General features: G+C 45.5%; 1 protein-coding gene across 1 annotated transcript in view; it reads left to right on the top strand.

Annotated features, from left to right (window-relative positions):
• COL20A1 (collagen type XX alpha 1 chain) overlaps nucleotides 1-19,155 on the top strand; it is a 49,001-nt gene that overhangs the window by 13,449 nt on the left and 16,397 nt on the right. The window contains exons 13-23 of the mRNA XM_009815385.2: nucleotides 1,246-1,369; nucleotides 1,846-1,985; nucleotides 2,198-2,327; nucleotides 2,842-2,984; nucleotides 4,119-4,251; nucleotides 10,501-10,643; nucleotides 11,298-11,427; nucleotides 11,728-11,784; nucleotides 14,591-14,629; nucleotides 16,582-16,720; nucleotides 19,009-19,151. Coding sequence (XP_009813687.2) covers nucleotides 1,246-1,369; nucleotides 1,846-1,985; nucleotides 2,198-2,327; nucleotides 2,842-2,984; nucleotides 4,119-4,251; nucleotides 10,501-10,643; nucleotides 11,298-11,427; nucleotides 11,728-11,784; nucleotides 14,591-14,629; nucleotides 16,582-16,720; nucleotides 19,009-19,151 — 1,321 coding nt within the window. The remainder of the gene's footprint in view (nucleotides 1-1,245; nucleotides 1,370-1,845; nucleotides 1,986-2,197; nucleotides 2,328-2,841; nucleotides 2,985-4,118; nucleotides 4,252-10,500; nucleotides 10,644-11,297; nucleotides 11,428-11,727; nucleotides 11,785-14,590; nucleotides 14,630-16,581; nucleotides 16,721-19,008; nucleotides 19,152-19,155) is intronic.

Genomic DNA, 19,155 nt, shown 5'->3' with positions numbered 1-19,155 from the left:
ATCATGTGTTTAAAAAAAAAAAAAAAAAGTGTCAGCATTATTGCCAGCAACATATTTCATGGAAGATTTTTTTAATGGTGTATCTCAAAGCGCTTTATAACTGTGAGGGTTTCACATAAGAAATTAAGGCATAGAGAGAGAACTGACTGCCTCATGGGACCCTGGAAACCCAGGCACTGAACTCACACCTTTGCAGCCCCAAAGTGTAATTGCTGTATCCTTGAGGCTGTACATGCATGTCTTTGCTTTGTTTATCTTCAAATGTTAATTGAAAGTTTGTTAGGGCAGTTTTTGCTGACCTCTAAAAACAGATTTATGACACTGCATAAGAATAAAACAACGCTCAATGAACGGAAAATCCTTTAAAACTTCTAAGATCCCTTTGTAATGTGTGCATTTTAATGAGTTCTTTGACATACCTGTAGGCTGAGGATATGAATTAAAAAAAAAAAAAAGAGTAGAGGGAACATGTATTACCTCTGACTCAGATTCCCCCCCGAATGCACAGCAATAGGAGAAATGGCACAATGGTTTTCAAAACAGAGCAATTAATGCTTATACTCCGCTTTCAGTGCATAACTGTGTTTTTTAAAGATTCAGAATGTTTGAAGAGAGACCAACATTTAAAATTGTATTTTAGCATATTAGAACATTTCTGTAGTTACCTGACCCACTCACTGTAAGAGTGCAATGCTCTAAGGCTACGGGATGTCTGCAAAACCAGCATTAAAATGTTCCCAGCCTTTCAGAAAACTGCGCTCCGTTGTGTGCAGACTCCTGCAAGTCTCTGGGGTGCATTTCTGCAGCGAGCAGGCTGCAGGAGGAGAGCTGTGGCCGTGCTGCGTTAGCGGCAGGTGGCAGCAACCCAACTGCCATGGCTCCGCTTGCAGCAGGCAGCTCTTCTGCAAGAGCTTTCCACGTGTCTGAGCGAAGTAGGCTCACATCTCTCACATGCCCCCTGATCCGACCCAGAACAACAGCAGCAGCATCTCTGTATAAGATACTTACACCTCTGCAGACCACGGCAGGAGATGATGATGTGTACCCCCAACCTGCTTGGTGTCCCTTGGGAAGAGAGACAGAGCACTGACCACTGTAGAGCACCTACCCAAGGGGTGAAGTCCCAAAGTGGAGAAGTCCCCTTAGTGTAACCAAAGGGACCTTGACCCATGTCTCTGTACAGTCTTGCTCTGCTGAGGGCATTGGTGGGAACTGAAGGGTACCCCAAAGCATCTCTGTTGACAGGTGAAGGTGGCCCAGCCAGAGGTCCTGCTGGACAGGCTATCGCCCAGCACGGAGTACTCCATCGCGGTGTACGCGATGTATGGGGAAGATGCGAGTGATCCAGCCAGCATCCAGGAAACCACCCGTAAGTGCTGCTGCTGCTTGCTGAGTTGTTATTAAACACTTAAGGCAGGAGAGGTGTGTCAAATGAGGTGCTTCCCATATTGTGCATGTGGCTTGTAAACATGCTGCCTCTTCCCTGCCTGAGCTGAAGCGAATATTGGTCCATGAGGGGTATCTCTAATTACATGGTGAGCTGTGAAAAAGGGGTGATTTTGCCCTAGTAAAAAAGGACTCCTGAAAGAGCTGTTCCCCAAGGTCTTTGTTGTCTGGGGAGAAAAAAGGGAATTATTTGGCTGTTTCTTCACCTAAAACCCAGGTAGCCTTTCATGACATCCCAGAGGCATGCATGGTAGTGACATAAAGAGAATATTTTCCCACATGGTGAATGAGTCTCTTAGTTCAAGGTGGGGTCATCTAAGAGCAGCAGGAGGCAACCGGTGGCATTGCCATTGTGCAGCCTGTGAAACCTCGGAGGGCGGTCACTAACTGTTGTTGCAGTGGCCTTGAGTCCTCCAAGATACCTGAGCTTCTCCGAGCTCAGCCACGCATCCGTTCGAGTCAGCTGGGAGGCTGCATCTCCGGCCGTGAAAGCTCACCGCGTCACCTATGTTTCTAGCAGAGGGAGCAACACTGGGGAGGTGAGTCCTCAAGGGGTTTGTAGAAGGAAAAGAAATTTGGGAGTTCAGATACTGCTCTGTTCTTCAGCTGCATGGTTCAGGGAGGGCTTATCAGCTGGCAGTGTTTTAACTCTGAAATGGGCACTTTGGATGCAGTTGCCATCCTCGTGCTAACCCCTCTGCAGCTGTCCCCATGCTCCTCTGCTAATACTCATACAACTCCTCCACTGCAGGTAGAGGTTCCTGGCACTGCAACATCTACTGTCCTGAGACCTTTGTCCTCCCTCACCCAGTACTTCATCAGTGTCCGATCTACGTATGATGAAGGGGACTCCTTTCCAATTACCGGCAACGTTACCACCTGTAAGCAGGGAATGGAAACACTTTTGGTCCCAGTAACAGGTGACAAAATTGGCTTGTGTGTGTCTGAACCGGGTTGTTTTGAAGACGGGTCCCAGCAGCTTATGGCCAAAACCCAGATGACTGCTGTTCTTTGTGTGAGAATACGTCCAACTGTGTTGTGTTTAAAATGAGGTGGAAAGAATAAAGAAAGGAAGCAACTGAAGAAAAAGCATGATGTACCACTAACCTCTGTGTCCTTGAGAGCCCTCCTAGCCTTCTGCCCTTTACAATACCAGCGTGGTATGTGTCCTCTCCACAGATAAGATAATCCTCCTTAATTAGGGTTTTAAAGATAATTTACCCCTTTCTGTCCTGATGGCTGTTGTCATATGGGTCTGAAGAAGGGAAAGACAGGCTGGTCTCAGACATCTGCTTGGTTGATGTTTTGCTCCCCGACCATCTGCTCCTCACCTTGGCTCTGACAAGGCGCTGTCAGTGCCTGCGCTTCAGCTGGTTTTCCTTCTGCATCCCCTAGTAAAGGTCCCCCCGCCGCATGCACTGAAGGTTACCGAGCTCTCCGGGAACAGCCTCCGACTGCAGTGGGAAGCTGTCGCTGCCTCCGATGTGGTTGTCTATCAGATCAAATGGAGCACAGTCGGTGGAGAGAAGCCTCAGGAGGTACGGACCCATGCACAGCTCTGGGGAGGCTGGGTTGGCTTTGTGCCTGCTTGATGGCTCTGAACTTCACTGCAGGAGTGCCATAGGGAGGTGCAAAACTATTCAGGTTAATGCACTCAAGAAATTAAACAGTTCAGCACCCAGCTGGAGGAACCTATGGCATAAGACAGGGTCTGTCCTGGGTCTAGCTCTGGCTGTGTTCAATGGAGCTGCCACCTTGAGTGCTGGAAGAGGGAGGGACAGCGGGATGGCAGGGTTGGAGTCCTACAGGCTCTGGGAAGATTGCAGAAGTGTTCTGGAAAATCTCAAGGATGAAATTCAATAGGGACAAGCAGAAAGTATTAAGCTTAGGCAGGAATAATTAACTACAGGTATACAGGATGTAGAACAAATAGCTAAGAAGCAATTCAGTAGAAAAAGATCTGGGGTTGCAGAGAATCACCAACCCACAATGTCAAGTTGTTGTGGAAAAAGCAAAGATAATACTCAAGTATTTATAGCTAGAGGTATCACCTCTAAGACAGGTGAAGGAACTTTTGCTTTCCTCAGTGCAAGTAAGCACCGACTACTTTTTGGGATACTGCTCTTCAAGAAGGATGAGGTCCAACTGAGCAGCAGCACATAGAGAGAATGACCAGAGGCAGCTGGCGCAGGAGGGGCAGGGGTGGACCAGGTGACCTCTTCCATCTCGAGCCCCTATTTTCGGTGTGAGTGCAAACAGCAGTTGAAGTGGGTTGAATACAGAAGTCTCTCATACAGTGCTTGACACCTGGGCTGGAACAGGGGTGTACTGGGGGCTTCTGTGCCCAGCACATCTAAAAGCTGGAACCTGAGCAAAGGGATTTCATACTCAGGGCAAGCTGACTGCCTTGCGTCAGAGCACCTCATTGTGATACTGAAGTAGCTGCTAAATATAACTGGGCAGCAATACATGGGCATCTACTCTGCATTAATCAAGGCTGGAATTTTGCCTTTGCTTAAATATGTGCAACCCACAACAGTAGACTTTGTCCCCAAAGCCCGGTGCTAACTCATTTGTGCCTACGGGCAATCTGTGAGACAGGCACTTGGATGGCATGAACTAGCTTGGGGATGCCTGGGAACTCGACTGACTCATTTCTTCCCCTGCTGCAGCTCTCCATCGCTGGAAATGTGGCAACTGCTGTCCTGCCAGGCTTGCAGAAGAACACTGACTATAAAATATCCATCTGGGCCTATTACAAAGATGGTGCTCGAAGTGACACGGTTTCTGTTCAGCACAGGACCAGTAAGTAATCAGTGCTCGGTATTCACAGCCAAGGGATAATAAACAGTGCATGGGATGCCTCGGAACCCATCACAGACCAGCAGCTCAGATCTGGTAATCTCCAGCTCTTAAAACCCAAACCTGAATGTCTGAAAGTGGCTAGAGATATTTAGCTTTCCGTCTTAAAGTGTTCTGAATTTATCCTGAGAAAAATAGGCTGGGCAAACACGAGCAGGCTGGTGCATCTTATAGGCACCTGATACCCTTGCAATGTGTTTCATGTAGGATACATTGCTTTCCCCCCCTGCTTCTATAGAGTGTATTGATGCAAATGAATTGGCTTTCTGTAGGTTGTTGAGCTGAACGTGTCACTGTGCTGCCTAACAGATATTTCCTGTTAGTAAAATATTGTCTCTTAAGGAGGGTGAGGATTTCTTCAGCTACGTCATTGCTGAGCTCTACTTCATCTGAGGGCACTTACAAAAATGAGAGAGAATCCTGCAGGCAGACTCTGCCTAGAAGCATTATCTAAATCTCGCTTTGTACAGGCAGGATATGAGGTTAAAAAGTGGCACTCCCAGAGGTCCTCTTAATTAATATTGCTCGTATAATGGCTTTGTTGGCAGTGAATGGAATACAATTCATTCAGCTGCAGCAGTCCTCTCCTCCATCTCTCAGCTCTCAACCTCCTTTGCAGAATGAACTCATTCAGGCTGGTGTTGAGCTGATGAAGCTCAGAGTAAGTGGCAATCTTGGAATAAGAGTGTCAGGTTTTGTTAATAGTGAATAATAATAACATTTGTTTATATAAAGCTACCTCAGGCAAGTACCTAGGAGCTTCATGTTGACAAGAAAAAAAAAAAAAGAAATGAAAGCATCCTACAGGTATATAATGATAAAGGGACCGTTAGAGCTGTTTAGAGGCTTTGGAAAATGAATGGCTGTGTTTTAAGCCATGAATTACAAAATGTCAGAGGAGCTCCCTTAGCCCACCGCAAATGGCATGTGATGGTGCCCTTCTAGGCATATTTGAACAAGCTGGTCCTTGCTGGCGTTGGCACCCTGGCAGGACATGGAAGGCAATTTGACTTCTGCTTGTCAGCTGCTGTCCTTGTTCAGGAGCAAGGATGCCTTAGGGATGTCAGACCTTGCCTTGCTGCATGAAGAAAACAAAGCACTCAAAGGAACCTGGTGCGCAGCTGGGCAGCCAAACCAGAGTCTCGGTGCCTGGGTGCTGCTGGTCAGGTTGCATGAGGAGTCAGGACAGTGCCACACACTTCTCGGGGCCAACATTTACATGTGCAATCACTATCTCTGATGGTAATTCTTTCTTTTTAATGTTTAAAATAAGTGCCCACAGGGGAGAAGTGGCACAGGAGAAGGGATGGGTGATGATTTCCAGCAGGCAGTGCTGATCTGGGGCACTTCAGAGGAAACTTGTGGATGCCAGCAAATTGAATAAGGGTTGTGTAAAGGATGTATGGGAAGACATGGCACTAGGCAGGACTCTGGGAAATTCTGGGATATGGTTATACTTCAAACCTTTACTGTTTCAAGCAAAAGCTACCATCTTGCACTGTGCAATTACAAGTGGTTAGGATGTCTAACAGGGTCAATCTACGTGTCAGAGCTGGTGAGTAGCAACTCTTTCAATTAGAGCATGGCAATCTCTTGTGTCTTCTGGAAAACCCCAAACCCTTGGTTTGAATTTTATGAGCCCTCTCCACCCTAATTTTCATCACAAAATGAAATTCTGCGGCCTGAAACACCAACAACAGCTACCTAGTTCTCCTCAGGGTGGCAGACTTTGGGTTGCAACCTGGTGAATAGCAGTGATCAGGCTGTGCTGAACAAAAACAAAGGCACGCGTTGGAGGAGGTTGAGAAACCACTCCTCCTTTCATCATTGCTTTTCTCTTTTCCTCTCTTGGCAGCATCCCCTTATACAGAAATAGGTCAAGTCATGAAGTTTCTCTTAAAAGTGTCTCGGTAGAATTTGCAAGAAACACTGAAGTTTAAGGGCAGTGGCTGAAGTGAAACTCAGCAGGAAACACTGGTAACACAAGCTTTTCTCCCTGTCCTTCATCCTCCCCAGAATACTTTCTTCTTTGAAGGTTAAGGGAAAAAATGCCAGGTCAGAGTGATGCTCTTTGCACACTGATTTTGTGAAATGGAACCACGTTTCTCCCCTGGGCGTGAGGTGAGAGGCAAGTTCATTTTATTCAGGACTGCTAATCCCTCTCTCCCCACCTGAAACACCCATCACAAGGCCAAGGGACCCTGCAGACACCAGTCCCTCACAGGCAATATGTCATCAGAAACATCATCCTCTTTTATAAAAAACAAAACCATTCATCACTGTGATGTGTCATTCGGTAGGCTTGGGACGAGGTTTTTCTTCTTCCTGGCAGGCAGAAAATTTGTTTCAAAGTTATAGCTTGATATTTATCCTCAAAATATTTATGAATTCAACTTAAAATGGCTGAATAGCTTTAGCTGGAAAAGGAGAAAAAGTTGGAGACAGTGATATGGTGCAGGTCCCTTATCTTCTTATCTCGTTCAGCACTTAGTGTTTAAGTTGTAATGGTGTAATTAAATACTCAGAGAGAGCAAGAGGGAGTAAAAATTACTTTTGGAGTTAAGATGTGTAGCTGGAAAAACTCAGATCCTCAGTCTTTTTAAAAAATTAATATTATTTACTTGAATATTTAACTATTTATGTGGTGTGAGATCATTGCAACATAAATGACTGATACCTTAATTTCATTCCCACTGCCAGTGCCAGATGGTCTGGGCATCCTTCTAGGAGGAGGACACCTCCACTGTGGCTGCAGTAGCGAGGGAGGGCTGACAACCACCTCTCTCCTTCCGTGAGTCTAGTCCCTCTCTGCCGCTGCCATACTTTACTCACAAAATGCATGGCGCAAGTGGAATTTTTTCAAATCTTAGTCTTGACTAGGGAAAAAAAGGAAAAGTTTAGGATTATTTTTCAGTAACCCAGTTAAGCAAACTTTTCTCTGCAGACTTGCCAAGAGGCAGAGCAGGAACAAAAGCACACCGATGTATTTCCCACGGATAACAAAATTGTTGTTGTGTGCTTATCCACAGTTCTGATGTTTCTTCTCGTCTCTCTGTTATATTTAGACTGAAGTCTCATTTGGGTTAAGAGCTCTCCTTTCGGGATATTGCTATAAATTGTCAAGTGTAACAAAGTCCTTATCCTTGACCAAAGGCTCTATACAGCGTTCTTTTGTCTATTAATAAACAACCTTAGTGGTACTTCAAACATGTATAAACCTTTCACGCAAGCTAGTGGGAGTGCAGAAGATGCTCTTTGGGAGAGGAAGCTTCTGGGACATGGATGTCGCTGAGCGGTGATCCTTGGAAGATGCTGGAAGGGGTGGCTTTTGATCCTGCTTAGAAGCAGACAGGGACCTCTCTTTTGTGCTGAGAGGACGTTCTTTCATCCAGGTTGAGGAAAAGGAGCTTGAACAAAACAAAAGTCACCTGTTTGTTCTGAAGGAGAAGGATATCAGGGTCTCTCTCTGCCACAGTGTTTCAGGATTGAAGCTCTGAGGCAGTGGTCATGTGAATGAACATCGGAGGACATGTTAGCAGTCCATGGTGACACAGGGACTCTCCCCGCAGCAAAAGGGCTGTGACATGACTCGGGAACCTGGATGCAAGGGCAGCACTTTAAGATCTACTGTATATGTAACTGAATTTCAGCAGTATAACAAGTTATTCAACCTGTCAGTTGAATTATGCTGTCACCATAAATGTTCAGGTATTGCTTACCATCCTTGCCCCGGCTTGGCTCAAATCCTACCCAGAAGTTTGAAGTGAAGTTGCATTGTGTCCCAGGCTCAGTGGAGGAAGGGTTAGACCTTCAGCCACCATATCCCAACTGTGTTTCTGAATCTTAGTTGTTTGCTGACTTGGGCTTTTCCAGGCAGAGGGACAAATGGACCAGGCTGCAGTAGGGCAGCCCACATGGTACGTTGGTCCATCAGACTAAGAACCACAGAGGTGGGGCTATGAAAGGAGTCTCTCAGCTTAGGCAAGATGAGACAAAAATTAGTAAATATGGACTCATGAAGATCATCTTCACAAATTTGGCAATGTTACCCCTCCCCATCCTCCCCATCTACTCAGAAAGTGTCTCTCGGAAGTTTCTGCCACCGGGGCAGAGCACACGAGCGTGTCTCATCCTCTTTCATGTGAAGAATGAGAGAGCAGTTTGGATGGGAACTGCTGCTGATGCTGGGCTGAGCTACCCTGGCTGACTTTGCACTGAAGTGGATTACTAAGTGCTTATATGCCCCATTCCTCTAGCTAAGCTGTGCCAGAAGCATCTCCAGCCTGGGGCTGACAAATAACTTCAAGTTCTTTACCCAGGTCCTCAATGAGCTCTTCCTACCAGAGCATACATTGCAAATAAAAGGGACTGAAATGTAGGGAAGAAGCTTCAACCCATGGCAGTGAGGGAAAACCATGACCTAGCTAATCATTGCAGATGGATATTTTGATGGAGCGGACTCCAGGGTTTTACTCTTATTTGAAAATGTGCCTGTGATGCTGGTTAGATGCGAGAGCAAGCAGCCTGGGTTTCCTCCTGGGGAGGAGCAGAGGTCCAAAAGGTAGTCGAAGGCACAGATGGTGTCCTCTGTGTCAGAGATGCTTCTTTCCTCCTGGGCAGCTTCAGGAGGTGACCTTTCCCCTGGCTGTCAGATCCATGCCATCAAATTCTGCCCGGCCTGGGGGCTTTCCAGAATAAACCCAACTCAGAAGACTTTCCCTAACTTTCCCTTTGTTCACTTAAACAGAGTCTCCACTTACCTCAGCTGAAGGAAATAGCCAATGCAGCCAGCGAAGATGCAGATGTATAGCACAGCACTAATAATAGTGCTGTTTGAAGTGACTTTACCTCCCACACTTGTTTTCTTCTCCACTTTACCTTGCGGTGATGCACAGCAACAGCCTCCAGCCTGATTCAGCTGCCAGCAAACTTGGTTCAGCTTCAGGAAAAGTAAGCTCATTTTATACAGAAAAGGGAAGGAGGATCAATGAAGATGCAAATGATCTTCATTCAACCTGTGCTCTAAGGTCACCCTGGGCTTTGCTGGGTGGGCAGAAGAGCCTTACAGGTAAAACTGCAGAACAGAAATCTCATAGCCTGGGGGTGTGTCCTTGACTGTCTTTAGGGCTCACCCATAATTTTTAGTCTCTTCTGAATAAAATGCTTCCTTTTCTCTGTCCCAAACTTCTGTGTCTTCACACCAGCATGCCAGACACATGCATCTATGCAGAGCAAGATGCTGGTGGGAAACAAGTTCCAGGAGTAGGTGACCCCACGCTCTCAAGCCCCTTGTTTGAACAGCAGACGGATTTAGTCCCCTCTGCCTTTCTCTTACTAACCCTCAGCCCCTGCTCAGAGAAACCACTCCAGCATAACAGCCTCTGTCACCAGGTCCAGTTTGCTACACAGCAGGATGCCAGGGAAAGAAATGTATTTACATAATTAAAAATTGCTCAGCTTTGGTCTCTGGCAAGCCCTTTTCTGGCTGGCTGTGGCTCAGCCCATGACCTATTTGGGATACATCGATACATCACAGTGCAGGGCCAGAAAAGGGACAGCAGCTCAGGCACTCTATGTGATCCCCTCCTCAAGGCTATAGGTGTTGGTGTGAGAGGTGCTAGACAAAACTGTTGTGTGATGGCTGCTCTGGGTTTTTTTGTTTTGTTTTGTTTTTTTTTTTTTTAGAATCATTTTAAAACAGAAAGAAAAAGCTGGAAAATATTACAAATTATGATGGATTAACTTTGAAGTGTGATCCAGGTTTAGCCAGTGATCAAGATGTTTGTCTAGTGTGTCTCCAGATCTTTGACGAAATTCAATTGTAGTTCAGGTCTTTATGAAGGGTATGCTTTGGTGTTTGTCCGTGATGTATACAAAGGTTCTCTTTTCCTTATGCTTCCAGGACTCTTCCCTCCTTCTGATTTTTTTTTTTTTTTTCCCCCCGGGTCCTAGGATTTGAAATGTTGAATGCTTGAGTTGTACTGTGTTGTACTTGGGCAATCCTCATCCCTCCATGGTCTGTTTTCTCTCTTGCCTGGTCCCCAGGGTGACCGCTTCTGCTCTGAGCGTTGGTTAACAGCACAGCAGAGCACTGAAGCATTCTGAAATGGGCTTGGAAGCAAGGGCTGCTGGCCCTGTTTATAGACATTACTACCTGCCTTTTATGCTGCTCACCTTTAATCCCTGCCACAGATTCCCGGAGCCCACCCACCAACCTCTTCATTGACTCCGAGACCCCCACCAGCCTCCAGGTCCACTGGACGCCTCCCGACGGCCGCGTACAGCACTACAAAATCACCTACCACCCTGTTTCTGATGCCGGTGCTCAGCAAACAGTAAGTCTCCAGCTCCTTTGTAGGTGGCAGGTACTGGACCAGAGGGACATGGGGACAATTTCATGCCCAGGGGAACTCTACCCACTCCAGTAGGGTTTACCATAAGAATAGCTCGCTCGCAGGACTGCAAAAACAAATCTCTTCCTCTGACTTGCTGGTGTGTTTCTTTGTGAAGAGGATCTCCAGGCTTCTTTGTGATTAAGATATTTGTGTCCATCAATGCTGCTAATAACGCAGCTTTCTCCCCTCCCTGAACTGGGGTGGGGAATTCTTGGAGGCAGAGGGGTTGAGGATAAACCTACTGCCCCTCTGACTTAGGGAGGTTAAACATTAACCTTTTAAAACCCAGATTTTCTACTCAAACCCCGACTGGTTACCATGTTATAAAGCACTTCTGACCCATTTGTATGGGGGATATTGGGGTCTTTACATAGGGAAATACTCTTCCCTTGGACATGGCTGGTCCGATGGCAATGCATAGCCAAGCTTCCTTGGCTTACTCTCGCTGTTACCTGAACTAAGCAGAGATGCTGCCCTGAGCTCTGCTGTCCCAGGACTCACCACTAGAACCCCTCTGTGTAACTCTGGGGCACGAGTAAGAGCTATAACGGGAAGGCTGCCCAAATGTCGGGCTCTTTTTCCACCCCGCTGTAGATCATGGCTTCTGGTAAAAGCAGCAGCGTGACCCTGCAGTCGCTGATGCCTGATCGAGCCTACAAGGTGATTGTTTCTGCCATCCACTACACAGGAGAGAGCGAGAGCATGTCCACAACAGGACGGACGGGTAAGTGAAAGAATCAGCACACGCATGTTCTTCATAACCTTCCATCTGTCAGTCTTGAGGCAATCTCTATTGGGGCAGCAATGCCCTTGCTTGCACCGGGCTGTGGCCAAGGCCAGGGTTTTGCTCAGCAGGGTAGACAACTAGCCTTGAAAAGGGAAAATCCTGCCCCCGGTTTCTGCACTTCTGTGCGTTATTGGCAATTCCAGGATGACTGGGAAGGGCTGGTGACCATCCGGGTCTCGAGCCAGGCATCGCCGTCCTGAATAACATAGCTCACGCGTGCATTGCTTTCTCTTTCAGCTCCTGTGTTGTCTAAATTCCCTTCAACACGAGGATTCGTTCCATCTAAACCAGAGGGTAAATCACCTCCTATAAAGTCTTGCTTTGTTTTTGTTTTTTTCCAGTAACAAATTGCACAGTGGGGGCTCTGCAGGGCAGGCAGGAGCGGCTATGTTATTTCTTGACAGATGCCTCTGGGGACTGTCCAAGGACAGCCAGAAACCACATAACTTCTTAAAATCAGACTCATTTAGTAAAGAGACTGATAGTATTTTTAGAGGATTTCTGCACAACTTGACCAAAATGGAGCAAAGGGAATGATGACATGTTTTAAACTGAAGTTCCCTGTAAAGTCCCTTATTAAATTTAATGAGCGTATGTTCTCATATGCTGATATAAAGCAAACTATGAAATGGATTAGCGAGAAATGTTGGATTAATGGAGTGATAAAAAGTTGTTAAGAAGCAAATATTAGAATACAGAAATTGTGGCAGTAATGCCTTTTCCTGTCTATTTGAAACGATTCTAAACAAAACGTCAGTTTTAAAATCTATTGAGGGAAGCCACGAAGGAAGAATGAAGCAGATTAGATGAGAAAATTGTAGTTTGTATCCAACAGATAACATTTCAGACTAAATTTTCAAGTGGCTTATTGAGGAAATCTGCAGGCGTTCAGACCACAGTGGAAAAGTCCTGTGAACTTTCAAGCAGAAAACAATCATCCTGTAAGTTTGATGAGTCACCGTGTAGAATTTAATATAGCTGTTTGGCTATGACAGCTGAAAAGACAATAAGAGAAATATTAAATTCTGTATGTTTTATAAAGCAACTTTTTTTTAAGAAGTGGAGATGATATAGAATGATGCTGAGAAAACTGTTAGATGTGCAGTAAAAGACTTAAATATTGATATGTAACCAAATTACTGAGAGAAATGGTCTGACGTTGCAGGAGTGAATGTTTATTGTACAGTGAATAACTGCATTTGGCTGGGACTTGGGGAGAAAAGCAAAAAACAAAGAGAACAAGACGACAGCTGGAATCGTAGGCTGGAAAGTCTAGGAAAAATCTTCAAAGCAGAAGTGCATACTGCCAGTGTCAGGGGTCCTTACCCTGACTCTGATATGCTTTGTATAAGCTGAGCATTGCCAGATCAAAGAGCTTGAGCAATCCAAGTGCCTTCAGCCTGGGAAGGAGGTGAGGATTGCCAGGGATGTCAGCAAGAGGGACCCTGGGGTCTGGGCAAGGGTCAGAAAGAGCTCCCTGACTCCCAAGCAAGAAAGTCAGATATCTGATAAATGGGCAAGTTTATAGCCTGCTTATATGACTTTGGGGGGATTTCTTTTGTTTTCTTCATCATGCTTCAATTCTGAGCAATGCTTTGCCTTTGGGAAGCTGGTTGGTTTCTGGAAGGGAAAGGAAAGAGCAATATATAGCTTGTAGACATAAGTTAGGTCATCCTGGATGCAGGACACTGCTCCACAACCAGGGGCTGGTCAAGCTCACAGAGATGGTTTTGAGGGTCAAGTTTCAGTATCTGATTTCTTAACTGATTTCCATAGATTCCTTCAATAGTTTTATACCCAATTCTACAGGAATGATGGTATGTATGTATACAACTATGCATCAGGTTGAATAACGGAGGTCATGGCAACTTGTAAGTCTTTGTGGCTTAACTCCTGGCTTCAGCCATCCCATGACAATCAAAGTGATAGGTTTGGGTACCCTTTCTTTGGTGTATGTCTTGATCATGAAGAATGGCATTGAAACGCCTATAGACTTAGGAATCTCAGGTGCCTTGAGGAAGGTAAGTCACCCCCTTTAAATTTTTTACATATTTTACAAAAGTTAAGTATGGAAAATTGGAAGCTCTGCTTTTCTGATGAGGTATGAAATGGTACTGATGCAAGAATAGCAGTAGCAAGACTATAACGAAGCTTCAATATAATGATCTGTGAGATTCTATTATACTGATGACCTAGAAAACCATTTATGAAATAGCCCATCTTGTGAAGTGTCCTTGATTTTTCAGGGACGTTTCTCATCTTGCATCAAGCATTCCCTTTGTCCCAGGTCCATCTGGCATCCATGGCCTGGGATTTACATGGCAGCAGGTAATTGAGTGTAGCACTCGTGCACTGTTTTCTAAAACCCCTTAAAGCCCCCTTACCTGAGCCTTTTAAATGGAGAGTGCTCATAACCATGGTGCCTCGTGTTCCAGCTTCACGTCCCAGTCTTTTCTCCTCTGCTTTTGCTTTCTGTCCTGTGGCATCTTAGAGGATTCATCAAGGGAATTTCTGAAAGGCAAACTGCAAAACTTTGCCAAAACTCTTTGTGTTTCCCTAAAGAGTTCAAAAGCCAAACTCTCAGGCTGAGAGATATATTTTTGCTGTGCGTATTTTGAGTTTCAGGTACAAAATTTGGAACTGCAGATATCTTTTTTATGTTACAATAATATTAAGGTGCATGCTGCAGTAAAAGCACTGTTTCAAAAAAAAAGTATTAGTGTTTTGATGTCTTTTTTTAAAGAGAAACTCGGAGAACGTGATGCTCCCTTGTATTTCATATTGTAAGGTGTCAGCTGAGTTAGTCAAAAGAAAGCAATCATGAAGAAGTTTGATGAAAGACAGTATTTTTATTTTTGTGATGGGCAAGCCAAGGAACAACCTTTCTGTTTGCATAAACATAAATTCTCGCTCTCTCTCCATATATATATATATATAAACAAGGTTAAAGGCCAGGCTCTGAATTAAGCTGTAGAATATTCTAGGTTTTGCTGTGTTTTTCCATTGCTCTGCCCAGAGGAACTGTGATCGTTTTGCCTCCATAATCCCCTAATGTCTTTTTTTCCTCTAATAGTTTTTCCCTTTAATTTTCTTCTCACAGCCTGCCCCACCATCAGCTCTACCGAAGGCTCCGTACGAGGTACAGTAGCATACCAAGCGCCGCTGGGCTGTGAATGTGAAAACACTACCTGGTCTTCTCTTTTGAGAAATATGCAGGAGCTGAGCAGGGGGGAAATGGTTTCCCTGTCCTGAGGGAAAGGGGAGAATTCTGCGAACTGAAATAGGAAAATATTCCTTATCAGGTAGATGAATGTTCTGCACTAACTGAATTGGTATGCCCCTGCTGTTCCACCAGCTCGTGCTCTCGGCTGTTAGTGGTTAATGCCGGGATTTTCACTGGCCTTAAGGAAGGTAGGTTTCAAACGGCTGTGGAATTTCAAGAGGATTTCAATTCCTAACTCATATAGGCTCCTTAAGAAAAACTCTCAGTCTGTCCCAAGATCATCTTTGCATTGTCTAGAGGAGGTATAGATACCCAAAGAGCTCTCTGCAGTCAGGCTGTGCGGACTTTGCCAGGGTAGCAAGTTCCCATTTTTCCTGTCTATGCCACAACCCCTATTCCTGCTGTTTGGGCTGCTGTATGTATTTGCTACTCAGAAAGCAATTAGTCCTGCTTATAAAGTGGCATCACCTCCTTCCCAGAGAGCTTTGTGATATGGACGAGACCGAGAAACGGGTTTCAGTTCTCAGCTCCGCTGTTACTCCGTGGCTGAGTCACTTAATCTTTGCTCTGCTCCCACCCCTGACCCTTGCAGCTCACGGGGATGTGCATCCCTGCCCAGGAGGCTCTCGGTGCTGTCGCCCTGTCTGTGGATGCAGAAGCCAAAGCAATCAAATCATAAAGCCACAACAAATGTTGGTCTCTCCTTCTCCTCCTTGACAAAGGTGGCAGGAGTAGCCCATTTCCTTAGCAGCACGCTGAAACCATTACATGGCAGATTCATGATATGATAATAATGTGATTATATTACAATATGTTTATAATTGTGACTCAAGCCCTATTTTCAGTTTTTACACTACAATATTTCCTGCACGTTTTAAAGGAAGTTGCAGTGCCAGAAGCTCCATATCAGAGATAAACGGCTCTCAAGTAGGTCATTTCTTTTGGCAAACTCCCTAGTATTGTTGGAAAATTTTTTTAAAAAAAAAGCACCCTGGACGAACCCCCAGGCGAAATAACAACTCAAGCCAAGAAACTGCAGAAGATTGTAAACGGTGAAGGGATGAGGGAATCCAGACTGAAAGGACTGCGATGTAATGAAGTTGTAGCCTTTCCATTTGCTAAAGAACGAGCTATCTCCTTCATCCCAGCCTGCTGCAAACTCAGATAAACTAAAAAAAGAATCTGAATTGCAAGATCTTGTCTTACTGAACAGAAAACCGAAATGAGAAAATGACTCGGAGCTTTAATGATGGCTTGGGAGAGGGAGATGAAGCTGCACGAGCCAGGGAGGCGATGTCAGAGATGTCAGGGGAGAATCTCTGTAGACTGCATAAGGCAGGTCACCCTGGGTATCTCATGAAAACAGAGAAATGGAAATGCTCATATTTTAAAGTTCTTCCCTACTTTTTTCTGACTCTTACATATAAGGCATTTCAGAGCAGAAAGAATTCTCTCTCCCTGCTAGAAATTACTGGACTGATTCCATGTCTTTTGAAGATAATATTTTTGCATCTGGTTGAAAAGGAGAAATTGTTGGAGTAACTTCTTTCTCATTTGTTTTTCTCTCTGGAGATTTGAAAACACGGTTGTGAAAGTCTCCATCTTTAGTCTACTCTTCTCCGAGAGGAGAAGATTACAGCACATGTGTGCAGAGGGTACAGGCACAAACGATTTTCCTCGGCTGCCACTTGTGGAGCACGCTCCAGCTTTCTAGTGAGTTTGTCCAGCCTTGCCGGTGTCTGTTGCTACAGTGTTTTCTCCTATTGCCTTTTCCACGCTAGCTAGGGGCTAATTTTACCTGCTCTGCAATCGCACTTCTGCACTCTTTTCTCACCGCGTATTTTTCTGTTTTTCTTTGTCTGTTCCAGGATTTGATATGATGGAAGCTTTTGGCTTAGTAGAGAAGGAATACGCCTCCATTAAAGGCGTAGCTATGGAGCCATTCGTATTCAGCGGTTCCCGTACCTTCACCTTGTTCAGAGACACTCAGCTCACCCAGAGGACCAGGTGGGACCGGAGCTGTGACCGGTGTCATCCTCATCATCGGTGTCGTGCGTACACATTAGCTATGCTCACAGCAAAGGAAGATCACTGGTTTGTGGATGACGCAGCCCCACTGGCAGCTTCAAAATGAAATGATAAAGATGATGAGCTAAATCAAACCATAGGTAGACTGAAGAGAATGCCAGAATATTTTTCTTTAATATATTAAGAAATTTATCTCTGACTTTCTTCAAGATGAGTATGGAACATGTCACGCAAAAGTTAAGGGGACACAATAGGAGTATTCATTATATTTTTTGTGCAGCCAAACATTTTCACAGTAAGGTTTTTTCCTTTTTACAGAATCACTTTTTCCAGCAGTGTTAGTTGCTGTGATGGACATAAGGATCATGTTGTGCATGGACACTGAGTGATTCTTTAGGCATTCTCTCCACAACTACCTACACTTTGGTGATGGCAGTTTGAGGTCACATTTTCATCTTCAATCCCTCCTCCCAGCATCTCTGGTTTGGAGAAAGATCTTTGCTTTAGAAAATATTTGTCTCATAGCTGCTTTCTGCAGCTTGGTCCTTATTGATGGGAGGGAATAACCACTGACTCTGGGTTGTGATTGACCCTGGTTTGTTGCATACGAGGCTTCACCTCAGGGTCCCAAGTGGTCCAGGCAGCTCCCAATGACCTTGCTCATTTTTTACAACTATAAATCAGGAATTATCTGACTCCAGACGTTCAGTGATACTTTATTTAAAGCCTAATTACTGAGGCACTGGCTCAGTTTAATCTTAGTTAAAGAAGCAAAGCTTCTTAGAGTAAACAGAGTGGGGGAGATTCAGAGAACTCTTTAGTTTAAATACTCAGAAAGTTACGGGCAAATCCTTTTCTTCAGCTGGTACGTATGCCTTTCAAGGACATTGCTCCTTCAGAAACAGAGAGAGAAATAAGAACCTGACATTACTTATGAATCAGTCCTGAAAAGATGCTTGATGAATTGTGTATATGCCCATGCAAATGGGTCCTGTTTCAGATTACAGATGTATTTCAGGCATAACCAATTTGACCTTCCTCGTTGCCTTGTATCCGCTCACTGCTGCTCCTGCCCAGTGTGCTTTGACAGGTTTGGCAGCGGCCGCAGAGGGAGCTGGGTCGTGCCAGGAGCTGCTGACAGGCATCACTGTATGGTCATGGGTTCCAGCTCTGAGCCCAAATTTTGCAGCTGGGACGTTGGGACCCAGAGGGATGTTTCTGTGGGCTCTGTGCTTATCCCTGAAGGACACTTATACCAATTTCTGCCAAGGCTTAAAGATTTACCCCATGCTACATGATGACCATTCCTCCTTCTTGAAGAGGAGAATGGGGGGAGTGTTTTGGAGCCTGGCAGGGATGTTTTGTAAGCTACCGCTGGCTCTAGTTTGAAAAGCATTAAGGCTGCACTCACTGTGTCTTGGCATTCATAGAATCATAGAATAGTTTGAGTTGTGTGGACATGGCATTGTGGGACATGGTTTAACAGGCATGGTGGTGTTGGTTGATGGTTGGACTTGATGATCTTATAGGTCTTTTCCAACCTTAATGATTCTGTGATTCTGTGAAAGGGACCTGTAAAAGTCATCTAGTCTCACTCCCACCTGCAATGAGGAGGGACATCTTCAACTAGATCAGGTTGCTCAGAGCCCCATCCAACCTGACCTTGAACGTTTCCAGTGATGGGCTATCTAACACCTCTATGGGCAACCTGTTCCAGTGTTTCACCACCCTCATTGTAAAAAATTTCTTCCTTGTATCTAGTCTAAATCTACCCTCTTCTAGTTTAAAACCATCATCCCTTGTCCTATTGCAACAGGCCCTCCTAAAAAGCTTGTCCCCATCTTTATTATAAGCCCCCTTTAAGTACTGAAAGGCTGCAGTAAGGTGTCCCCAGAGCCTTCTCTTCTCCAGGCTGAACAACCCCAACTCTCTCAGCCTTTATTCATAGGAGAGGTGTTCCATCACTCTGAGCATTCCCCGAGGCAGCTCTGGCATTGATGGACTGACACCAACTGCTCCACCTGGGTCTCCCCCACGGCACGAGGGGAAGGCCCTCGAGGGCTCATCACTCAGCACAGCCTGAGAGGGATGCACAAAATATAGGGACCAGGCTCTCTCCTGGCATATCATGTTCAGCTCCCGGGGGTGAAGCTTTTCCAGGCCACCCTGCCCAAGAAACACAATGGGTGAGCCCTGTCCGCGGGATGTTGCCTGCTGGCTCTCACTGCTTTAAGGCACTGACGCTTGCTCGGCTTGTCTCGTTCCAGCGATGTCCACCTCTTTGCAATCCCACCCGAGCACACCATCAGCATCCTCCTGCGCCTCCTGCCTGAGACCCCCAAGGAGCCCTTCGCTGTGTGGCAAATAACAGACGAGGACTTCCAGCCTCTCCTTGGTGTTAACCTTGACCGTAA

The sequence above is a fragment of the Gavia stellata genome, chromosome 20 (assembly GCF_030936135.1).
Source record: "Gavia stellata isolate bGavSte3 chromosome 20, bGavSte3.hap2, whole genome shotgun sequence".
Taxonomy (NCBI): domain Eukaryota; kingdom Metazoa; phylum Chordata; class Aves; order Gaviiformes; family Gaviidae; genus Gavia; species Gavia stellata.
Note: the sequence above shows the minus strand (reverse complement) of the source record. Positions and strands in the feature narration are given on the sequence as shown.